We start from the raw sequence: 11960 nt of genomic DNA, 5'->3' as shown, positions 1-11960 counted from the left end.
ATTTCAAACTTATAGTTTTAGTCTTTAAAATTTGGTTCGTTTTAAAACATTAGTAGGTATAATTGTGTTAGAATCTGTTAAAATGTTATAAACAACATTAAAGTGGTGATATGTCATAAACAACATTAAAGTGGTGATGTAAACTCACCAAATAGCATCTAGCTGGATCTTGTGTGGATAACACAAGGAGGAAAACCAATGAACAAGTCCTAAAAACATAGCTCTTTGGCCTTCTGTTTTTTTCTTACTATTTGTTTTTAGGAGCTATTCACTACACTGTACTCTGTTATTTATATAAATTTAGTTAGGTGTCATTTAGTGAGTCAACATCACCATTTGTAACATCATTGATGACAGTTCAAAAGATTTTAATACCATTACATCATTAGGAATTAACATTTTAAGACAAATGAAATTTCAGGGACCAAAACCATGGGTTTGAAATTTGAGATACCAAAATAAAAAAATGGGCTCAAATTTCAAGGACCAAAAATTATATTAACCATATATATATATGATAATAAACTTCTTGGTCATCACCATATATACTAATCCAGCTTTTAATTTAATCTGATCAATGAACTTTGCAGCTGAATATTACATAAACATTTGAACAATCAAATCCTATTGAGAGATATAACATTTGTTTTTTCAATTCAAGTGTGTTTGACGCTTATATACAAAATCACTTTTAGAATTGTTCACCCAAAAAAAATTACTTTTAGAATAGAATTCTAGTTGTACTTAAGCATGCTTGATGAAAATACAAATGAAACTGGGCACATAATTAATATAATATATTGGAAGTATTATAAATTATTTTGGGGATTATTTAGCTGAGAATCATGTTCAGCAATATGAAGGTCAAGCGTGAAAGGAGGGGTCCTAAGAAATAACATGCTGTTTATTCACTTTATAGACCATCCATGTAGCCCACGGTTGTTGGCCCATTTTTAATGGGCTACAAGCCCAATTTTTACGCCCAGTTGGTTTTGTAATAAAGGCAGAAATAAAGCCCAATTGAAATAAAATTGGTTATTTTGGGTATTGTTGACTACAATACGATTACCGCTGGCAAATACTATAATATGATTACTATAATCTCGTATACAAGTTTATATTATAAGTATTTCAACCAGAACTCCACTCACATTCATACCTATCCCATTTCAACTATTTGAGGTAATCTTCAGTAGTTAATACTACCATAATACTACTCTTCTTAGTTACTGTCTTCGTATTTTGAATTTTATTTATTCGAAGGAATGATATTTGTCAAATGTATGTGCAGGAAGACTAGTACCATCTTTTTGTAACTTAGACCTCAAAGTACATTGAACCTATTTATTGTGTATATCGTACATCATTGAGTTGCTTATTATGGATTTAGGACTTTTCCCATCATGGTAGGAAAGATAAGGTTGCCTCTTTCTGCCAGTGGATCCATTTTGTTACACAGATTCGCTTAATTATGGTAGACCTTTGAATGTTAAACTTTGATTTTGATTCAATCCTTTCAACTATGGCAGAGTCAAATGCTTTGAGAAATGTTTTAACAGGTTTTAAGGAAGGGTGTTACAGTCCTCTGGTGATTTAAGCCTAAGGCCAAAACCTGTGTTATATATCAACCATTGTCGTTCCATTAACTTTCAAGTGTTCATCCAACAAACCATATTCAAGCATTAAAACCATCTTCATAAAAACACAGCTTTTAAAAGGAAAAAAATACAGCGAAAGCTTTCCCTTTCAATTGGAGTTCCATCTTCAATCTGTCAAGCTAAGTTCAAACCAAACTCAATCTCAAACTAGAACTTATATACGCACAATCAATCTTTCCCTTTTCTATTGTTCCTTTTCTTCTTCTTTGGCCACAAACAAAGCAGTCCTCAAACATGAAAATAAGACTCACATAGACTCAATCTTTGGATTTGGAGGCACTGCCCCTGCATCAAGGGACTCATTGCTGTAAGGATGGCCAGATCCTTTGCTAAAATCCTCATAACTAGCTGACGTGGATGCTGATTCAGCATTGGGGTTTGCACCAGCCAACAGCAACAAGTTTTCAATCTCTTTCACCACATTACTCATTGCAGGCCTGTCAGCACCTGATTCCTCCACACACATCATTGCAAGATTTACATACTTCTCAAAACCAATCAGTGTTGACCCTAAATCCATGGTGGGGTCAAGGAGTTCATAAAGACCACATAAATCTCTCTTCTTATCAAGCGCATTCTTGATCTCTTTTACTATATATTTCCCTCTTTCTATAGGTTTTCTCGCCGTTATCAGCTCTAGCAATAGCACTCCGAAACCGTAAACATCACTCTTCTCAGTTAATTGCTGAGACATATAATACTCTGGATCCAAATAGCCCTGCAACAAGAACAAAAATCCTTTCTCATCAATAAGGTTGCACATATATGTATGTGATGCAAATGAATTTTTCCACAATAGATGTTACTGCAGACATTACTAAATCTTTATAGGTTGGACAAAACTCAACGCTTGGCTCTCCTTTATTTGTTTGCGTATAAATGTAATTTTCCTTCAGTTTATGAGAGAACTTTCTTTGCTAAGTTTGACAATCTTTACATAACAAATAGCATTAATTTGATCCACACTAATTAAAAAAAATAATTGTGGTAAGATTATCATTACCTTCACAATGTTATTAACGATTGCTCTACCAAAAGAAATTGTGTAATAAGAAAAATGACAGTTAAGAATGACGCAATATTTTAATGTCTTTATCAGAGTTGTTGTAAATATCCTGGTCATAAGGTGATGGTACTGGAGACAACTAAGAAGGATTTCATATTCATTTCCTTCCATCACGTAAAACATCTTGCATAAAACAAGTGCATGCCTATTGTATTTGGAAACTTTTCTTAAATATAAGGCTGCAATCAACTGTCTACCTAGAATATCCCTATTGATTGTAAGAGGTTTCTACAAAGGACTAGTTCCAATGTGCATGAATACATGATTAAATATGGCAGTTTGAAAAAGTCAAAACACATTTATGATAATTAATCAACTTAACTAATTTTCCTAATTTCTTCAAATTAGTTATCTAACTCTCATACTAAGGACGGGAGATAGTAAGTGATAATAATTTGGAATTCTTCAAATTCTTTTCCTTCCAGACAGAATTCAATATCATGCTTTTGGTTGCTATGGTCTAATCATTTAAATGGTAGAAATATTTCACCATAACTACTGCTACAGAGGTATTCCTATTCTATTTGCTGATGCAGTTAAATCATAATTGGATAGCATTTAATGCCTTTATGGATATTCCTCAATGTCCTGGCTATTCACGGAACATGAGAAGCAGATGATTAAATCATAATTGGATAACATTCTTACATAATTTCATTCAATCTCGAAAGGAGTATGAAGTTTTTGTGAGTAATGATTGGATTAACACTTAAAAAAATCTATCCAACAGGGACAAAGTAAAACACACTCTACCATTTCCATCCCCTAGTTAAATCAGATGTCATCTTCTCATAAGTAATTATGTAGCTTTCCTTGGTCAACAATAAGGATTTAGAAGATACTATACCAACCATTGTTCCTTTAACTTGAGTGGTAATATGATCTTTTTCAGTATCAACCATAGACTTGGAGAGACCAAAATCAGCAACCTTAGCATTCAAGCGCTCATCCAGTAAAATATTGTTTGATTTGATGTCCCTGTGTATGATAGGAGGGTTGGCATGTTCATGAAGATAAGCCAAACCCCTGGCAGCACCAAGGGCAATTTTTAGCCTTCTGATCCAATCCAATTTAAATCCTGATTTCCCTGCACGATCGTAGTTATATTATCAGAAACAAGAAATTATTTATGCATCTGAATCGTCTGAGTAAAAAGTCTTCTCCTGGTATTAAAGATGCCACAAGGATGTAAATATGTAAGAAGACATTTGGATTCCATCAACTTCACCCTAGAATTTTGTAGATCTTCTGATATATTCAATGCTATTATATCTCATATATTGCATCGTAATGCCAGTGTGCCCACGATGCCAAGAAATTTGAGGATGGAAGTGCAACAAAAGGCTCCAAAATTCTACAGTGATAGGCAATTACGCTGTTCTTTGCTGTTATTTTTTTGCTGGGTAAAAGGATATCATTTCCTTAAAGCAAATAATTCAATTCAGCTGTTAAAAGAAGCCTAACTTCATCTCTTTAGTAGGAAACAAAACTAATAGAAGTACCTGAGAGAGTATCCTTCAGACTCCCACGAGGGACATACTCATAGACAAGCATTTGCTCTCCTTTCTCAAAGCAGAATCCTAAAAGACTAACAAGATTTTTATGGTGGACTCTTGATAGAAGTTCAATTTCTGCTTTAAATTCAAATGCTCCTTGCATAGATTCTTTTAAGGCTCGTTTTATGGCTATTATTTGTCCATTTGGAAGAGTTCCCTTGTAAACCTGTTGACAGGTTTGGAAAACAATGAAAAAGAAAGAAATTGAGTTATTGAGAAAAACAGAAAAGATGAGAAGACAATCATCTCAATCCAATGTTTGGCTAAATGTCTCACTCACAAGAACACGTTTAAAATAACCCAAAAAAAAAAAAAAATCAAAACCTTCCCATAGCCACCAGTTCCAATCTCGTTAGCTTGAGAAAAATTTGTAGTGCACTTTTTAATCTCTACGAATGAGAACTGCCTTGCGCCTTTCAACTGAGGGACACCACTACTAGTCTCACTATCCCAGCGCCCTGCATTTCATGAAATCAAACATATTAGTTAACTCAATTTGAAGTAACTACTGACTAGAACTACAGGAGCCAAGTATAATATTATCATACTGAAAGGATTGTTGTGTTCAATTGCTCTTTCTGCTCTCTTCTTCTGGAAGCAGGCATAAACACCAGCGAGGATTAATAACACCAGAAGGATTGAACCACCCACTGTTGCACCTATTATGATGCCAATGTTTGCTGATTTACTATGCTTCGCAGATCCTAAATTATGGGGGGGGGGGGAAGGAGAGGTAGCAAAAGTTATTTTAAAATGGATCAACCACAATAATTTATATTATCACTGCTGCCTGAAAGACATTTACCAAAGTGCCCATATCTGTCTGCGTTAAAGTAAAATGGTCCAAACTCTTTGGGGGGCTTAAATGTCTGATTACTGAGCAGAAAGCCAATGCCAGAAGTCCCAGTCCGATTGAAACGATCTTGATTTGACGGGAAGACTTGTAAGCTCAATACAAGATACTGATTTGAATCCTTGACTGGATGGCTCAGAGAAACTGAATCCACGGGAAGATCATGAAATTCAAAAGACTGCATAAGAGAATCGTGAAGGGTTGCATAGTGAGTGCTGTTTTCCAAGTCTGAGAAGGAAGGTGCTCTGAAATTTAAAGTTCCCGTATATGGATAAGAGCATTGGCAGTTGGGGCTGGGAAGCTGTTCTGCACTACAGGCACCAGGCTCACAGTTATTAAAGGGTGTTCTATACTGGTTATCACTGGGTTGGGAATCCGAACAGTAATTCTCTGACGCCATTCCAGTTTCTTCGCAAACCAGGTTACCTTTGAGCCTGTAGTTAAAAAAATGCAGTTAAATAATTTGGCCAGGAGTCGGAGAAAAAACTTGATGGAAGTGTTAAATGTTTAAAGTTAACTAAATTAGGTCTCAAACGTTGGCATAAGGTCATAGATGAGTTGCATTGTTTATGGCTTCACGCCTTGTGAATAGCACATCTTTCTACAACTTTTATAGATATATTGAATTGATTGATGGTTGGTGATATAGATATTTGATTATATGGGCTGTTCTTAGGTTTTGCAGAAATTACAAAAATGTTCTCTCTATTTCCAATACTCGGACGGATCTCTCCCACAATCAAAACGTATATCACACATATCCCTCTTGATTTCTGTTAACATGATATAGACCTCACTTCTACTTTTAAAACCTACGCAGATCTTTTATGAAAATAAAGAGTAAATTACACAAATTTCTCATCTATTCTGAGGAGAGGTTTGAATGTATTTTGAAAATGAAGTTTTGATTTGTGTAAATTCAACAAAGCTTGATGATGGTTTGTGTAATTGACTCCAATATACTTTATTTCAAAAGAGATGTATGTAGGCTTTAAAAAAAGAAGGGAGGTTAGTAGAATTTCAGTAAAATTCAATAGAGGTTTGTATTAATCTTAAAAAATAAAAAGGAAGTTTGAGTTATTTTGACATAACTCGATGTACGTTCTTATAATTTATTCAATATTTTACATGAAGTTAATTAAACTTTTCAAAAGTAATTGAATCACCAATTATACGTATGGGAAGATAGCAAAAAAGAGAATCCAGATATGGCTTACATTATCTTGACTTGGGAGACTCTGCCACTTTGGTCAAGCTTGTTAATTTTATTATCCTGCAAGTCAATGAGCCGCAGCTGGCTGCCATCGGTGGTGCCTATGTCCAAGGTTCCATTTAGTTCATTATGTTTTAGAGACCTATGATCACATCGCAGAATGTTCAGCGTGAGTTCTCGTCATCTATTTTATTGGAACTATCGCTAGTAAAAAGAGCCTGGTGTACTCACACAGTCTGTAAATTGGGAAGGCTAAAGAAAGAAGGAGAGATCTGTCCTTGAAGTTGTGTGCTCTCCATCTTTCTGCAATGCAGGATAAAGCTAATGGATAACTGCATTCGAGGGTTGAAAACACAGAGAAAGAGGGAGTACTTAGGGGTCAAAGAAGTTTAAAAAGAAAGACATACAACGTCGTTAGGGACTTCATAGTTGAAAGCCATGGTGGAAAATCCCATGCATCAAAGCTATTATTGCTGATATCCCTGCAAATGGACTCAACAAAATCAGACATTCTCACAAAGTGACACTGACATAGAATGACAAGGAAATCATATTAGTAGTTGCTATTAAACATAAATGCTTTACTGATTACATGGTGCTGAGAACGCTCATTCCAGCAAGGTTCGGCAGGGATCCTGAAAGCTTATTGTTGGACAAGTACCTGACAACCATAATTGTGAAACCTCTATGAATAAGGTTCAATTTTTGACAAACAATACGCCTTAGAAAAAATGAAAATGCATTTGGCAAGTTTGTCATCTCTGCTTACATCTCTTGAACTTTTTCTAGGCTGCTGATCTTCGGAGGCACGGGTCCACTTAGAAAATTACTGTCAAGACGCCTGCATCCAAAACAGCAGATTAGAACAAAAAGGGCAAGCTAAAAGTGACTTCTGTTCATGATTTTTTTTGAGGATATAGCATAGGCACTCACACCACCTCCAGACTCTGAACAAGTCCAAGTGTAGATGGGATGCTTCCAGTGAGTTGATTGCTTTCAAAAAGCCTGCCCAGAAAAGATATCAAGGCAAAAACGCATATTATTTTAACTTGGAATGGCAAGACAAAGAAGAAATCCTTAAAAAGTTAATTAATTTTACCATTATGGAAGTGTTTAGTGTGATGCTGCCTTCATCTAGGTATCTAATATACTTGTGTTTGATATTGGTATATAAAATGCTTGGACGCAAACAATGCCTAAATTTTGCTGGCAGCACAACCAGAAAAAATCCTGGGTTCACAATGATTATGAACTTATAACATGTCAACTTTTCAAAAATTTCTTGTATAAGTTTTTCGATAATTTAGTTGTCATCTCAAACATACATGAGAATTATAAAAATTATGGTATCTTATGCCATAGCATCCAAGATAGCACGGAAATTAAGATAGCAGTGTAAGAAGTATCTCCTGTGATTTATTGGTCTTTTCGCTCTCCCTATTTGCACGTCTTCATTCTCCACTACTTTCTCTTTTTCCTTCAATGAAAAGCTATCACAGTTTACTAACATATTGTCTGGTTAAACAAAGAGGAGCGGGGAGAATTTTATGGGAGGGAGAGAAGGGATTTCAATGTTCTTCCATTTGGTTTTATTAGAATTTAGAGGAAAGGGGAAGGGAGGGAATTTTACGATTACTGCACTATTGGAGTGGGATAGATCCCCTCTAATTTTTAACCAAACAAGGGGATGGAAGAAAAATCCTTCCACTCTCTCCAAATTCAACCAAACACACCGTAAGTAAAACTAGATGCTTTATCTAGGTGAGATTGAAAGATGAGGCTCTCCATTGTGCAAAAAGCAAAGGGAAAAAATAATCAATAAGTTGCTCTTACCTCCCCTTCTTAAATTTTCAAACAGGAGAACATTCATCTAAATTTTCACTGGAGGCATTACCACTTCCATAACAAAGAAGGAAGTAATGTTATGCAAGAAAATTACAGTGACTCATGAACGTCTAGTTAACAAGTTCAAGCCAATCTTCAATGTCATGGCATTCTCAATATATGGGTAGGAACATCATATTTATATATATGCTATTTTCTCTATTACAAATGAGTAGGTAAAAAATCATTAGGACAGTTCTTAGCTCTTACACGTGAATCAAAGTCATTTCCGAGCTAAAAAGTTTAGGAGGAATGGGGCCAGAGAGCTTATTGTTGCCACAATGACTGTAAATAAGGAAAAATTGAAATATGTTAGATGGATAGTGAGTGTAAATCTAAGCCAACTATGGCAGAATAAGTTGACGTACAAATGCTTTGCATGATGGAGCAGATCAAGACCAGGCTTACTGCCACTAGATACTGGGATGGGCCCTTCAAACTGATTATCAGCTAAATCTAACCAATATAGTTTAGACAGATTACCAATAGAAGCTGGAATTTGTCCAACAAACTTATTGGAATTTAAAGATCTGCAATTGAAAGTAATTGATTTAGGCTACAATCATAGATATCAATACAGAATCTTGAACGTAGAAAAATGAAGAGATAGAAAAAAAAGTAAAGCTCCCGTGAGTTTTGTTCAAATTACATGGATTCTCCTTATATTTCAATCCTTAAATTTTTGAAACCTACAAAAGTTTCTGCTAAAAAATAGTAAATTCCGTGGAGTGACTTCTGCTAAAATTACAGATATCCCTTGTACCGTCAAATCCGGCACGAATCTCCCCTAAGAACAAAAAAATAAATTACACAGAGCTGCTTAAATTTGTCTGAAATTAAACAATTTTTCCTTTTACTTTCAAGAAATGTTTGTGTATAATTTTAAAAACAGAGAAGGGGTCTATCTAATTTCCACAAATTCAAGAAAGGCTTGTGCAACTCACACCTTGTCTCAGGGGAGATGTTGTGATAAAATTGTAAAGGAGGGACATATATAGGAAATCAATATGAATTTTAAAAATAAAAGGAATGTTTATGTAATCGCCTCTTTAATATCAAAACTTGAGAGATGCAATTTAATCAAAAACACAAGTCAAATCAACTATTATTTGAGAGTCTCATCCAGAAAATACCAAAAGCGTGTACCTTAACAAAATAACAGAGTTAAAATTGCTTACAGGTAGACGAGCTCCTGCAGATTTCCTATTTCTTCTGGGATAGGACCATTGAAACCACAACCAACAACAATTCTGGAAGATAAAGGAGAAAGCAACTGTTTTGTTAGAAGCATTTATCAAACTAATGCAGATTTAAATTACTAAATTTAACAGTCAATACTGTCTTACAGTGTTGACAGCTTCTTCAAATTTCCAATGGCTTGAGGAAGTGGTCCTGTCAAGTCCTTGTTGTACGACAAATCCCTATTAAAAGAAGAACAACCAAGAACAAAGAGACCAGTTATTGTAATGCGGTTTCCCAGTAAGGCTAAGATAATGAAGCGCTGAGGTGTTTTAGAGTTGCGCTCTTCTTACTAGCATGAGGTGCACTTGGTTATGTAAAATGCAAAAATCTCCAGAGAGTAGTTTCTGCTTGTTAATCTTCTTTGTCAAAGGATTGCTCTTTTTGTGATTTTTGTGCTCAGTTATTCAAGTTCATGACAATAGTTTTTCTCCATATGATACGCAAAGAGATTAGAGAGCTTTTTTGAGCATGAGATTTTCTATTTACTTCTTTTTTTAATCTGAGCTTTTTTTTTTTTTTTTGGCTTTTAAGAGGATGCCTCTTCCTACACTGCATTCTTCCTCTCTTTTTCTAAAGATTTGCCACATGCATGTTGTGTAGACTAGTTGATCCAAAGAACTCTGATCATTTCCTAAAGATAATGGACAGAAGATAGATAACAGGCAGAAGCCAAGTGTTTCACAAACTTAGCTGTGGAATATATATTAGAAGGTAATACTAAAGGTAAAAGAGTTACAAGGTCTGTAATTCAGATAGTGATCCAATATCTCCAGAAAGCTGGCCTGCCAAACCTGTGCTGGATAGCGATCTGAAATACTAGCAAGCATGTTAATACCTGAAACGTAAAGTCCAGAAGAAGGTAGCAAGAAAGCATAGCACTTAGAGAGAGACACTACATGGAAATAACATGAGAACCGTTGCACTTAATTTCATCCCAATCATTACAAGGATCAGATCCCACCCAGGTGGGAGGTGTGTTCTGCCATGTATCCATAAGAGACTTCAGAGCGGTCACTGCCAGATATCCCAACAATAACATTTCAGTAACAAAAATCCCACTGAAGAACTGCAGGAAGAAAAACTCAAAACCTATGTATAATTTGAGAGCGTCAGGACACAAATTTTTTGTCTTCCACATTCTTTCTACCAACAAAAGCAGGGCCAGTGCTTCTGGTACTAACTATATACCGAAGACTGCGTTTAGATCTCAAGAAAAATATCAAAGAGATAGAATATAAGCCTTAAGGTTGGACTCACAATCCTCTGTAGCAGTTTCTGCTACTGCAACCAGCGAGTAATTGCAGACAAGTAGGAGGAATACCAGTATTGTTCGACCCATCATCAAGTTAAACCAGCATTCACGAGCACACCACTGTGATAATATTTCTAAATTGAATAGCAGAACTCTTTTGTTATCAACCTCACACCCAACACGCTGGCCACCCGGCACACCAGTGTTGGAAAAGTCAATAACGAGCAAAAAGAAAACACTGCTATATTAGAAGTCAACAAATGCTGAACAAAACATTAAATATCTTGACCCTTCTTTTCTCTGCCAACAATTAAATATCTTGATCCGAGTGTCCGTGATGAGTAGAAAGGCCAAGTAGCCAACAGCTCTAGACTCCATAGACCATCGTAAAACTCTAAGATCTTGTCACCTGTAACCCAAAAAAAAAGAGTATACTCCAGTCATAAAAGGTTACAAGTAAACTAAAAAGGCATTTGAGTGACATCCTAAACCATGGTTTGGGGAATCAATCACCCAAAAACCAAAATCATGGTTTTGGGTCAAAATTATGATTTTGGAAAAAGCAAAAAATTTTTGCTTTTGGAGAAAAAAGGGAGAGTGTGAGAGCCTATAAGATATGTATCTTGTTATTTTTTTTATAAACATATTTAATCTTATATTTTATAAATATATATACATATTAATTATTTATTAATTGTATTATTTTATGTATTATTAATTATGTTAATAAAAATATATTAGTAACAATTTTATTCCTTCAAATTAAAATATATCATAAAATCTATTTTTTCTGTAATTATCATATTAACTTGTGTCTTTTTTTAGTAATTTATATGTATAAAAAGTACTTCTGATAACAACTATCCAAATACTCTCACTTCTCAAAATCACTTTTTCATAAAATCTATTCTTCTCAGAATCTATTCTCTAGAATCACTTTTTCAAACCACGGTTTGGTTTCATCCAAACACACCCTTAGCCATGTCAAGATACCTAAACAAGTGCGTCACATTTTCTAGTGGGACCCATCGATGTGCTCAGAATAACTCTTTTTTCCCTTCTTATACCAAAATGTACCGAAGAATCTCTCTAAAGTGTAAATGATCACAAAGTTCTAGTTCAGTTAAATAGGACACATACCAAAAGAACGACCAACAAGGTTCAGCACTTCACAAGTCAGTCAATAGCAGACAGGGTAATTAGGTGAACAATGTTGTCTTTATAGAAGACCATGAA

General features: G+C 35.0%; 1 protein-coding gene across 1 annotated transcript; it reads right to left on the bottom strand.

Moving 5' to 3' along the window:
* Positions 1–1592: 1592 nt before the first annotated feature.
* On the bottom strand, positions 1593–10958 carry LOC114721229 (probable leucine-rich repeat receptor-like protein kinase At5g49770). Its single transcript, XM_028907058.1, has 19 exons — positions 10730–10958; positions 10369–10486; positions 10209–10280; positions 9577–9651; positions 9409–9480; positions 8599–8760; positions 8441–8515; positions 7280–7351; positions 7116–7187; positions 6939–7007; positions 6754–6828; positions 6578–6649; positions 6351–6488; positions 5086–5567; positions 4829–4984; positions 4605–4738; positions 4227–4446; positions 3576–3811; positions 1593–2376 (listed from the first exon to the last, which is right to left on the bottom strand). The coding sequence occupies exons 1-19, from the start codon at positions 10812–10814 to the stop codon at positions 1906–1908; spliced, it is 2856 nt and encodes a 951-aa protein (XP_028762891.1). The 5' UTR covers positions 10815–10958; the 3' UTR covers positions 1593–1905.
* Positions 10959–11960: the final 1002 nt, after the last annotated feature.

This window comes from Neltuma alba, unplaced genomic scaffold (assembly GCF_004799145.2).
Source record: "Neltuma alba isolate B1F8T4 unplaced genomic scaffold, ASM479914v2 tig00012014_pilon, whole genome shotgun sequence".
NCBI lineage: Eukaryota > Viridiplantae > Streptophyta > Magnoliopsida > Fabales > Fabaceae > Neltuma > Neltuma alba.
The sequence above is the reverse complement of the archived record's forward strand: the minus strand, read 5'-3'. Positions and strand labels throughout refer to the sequence as shown.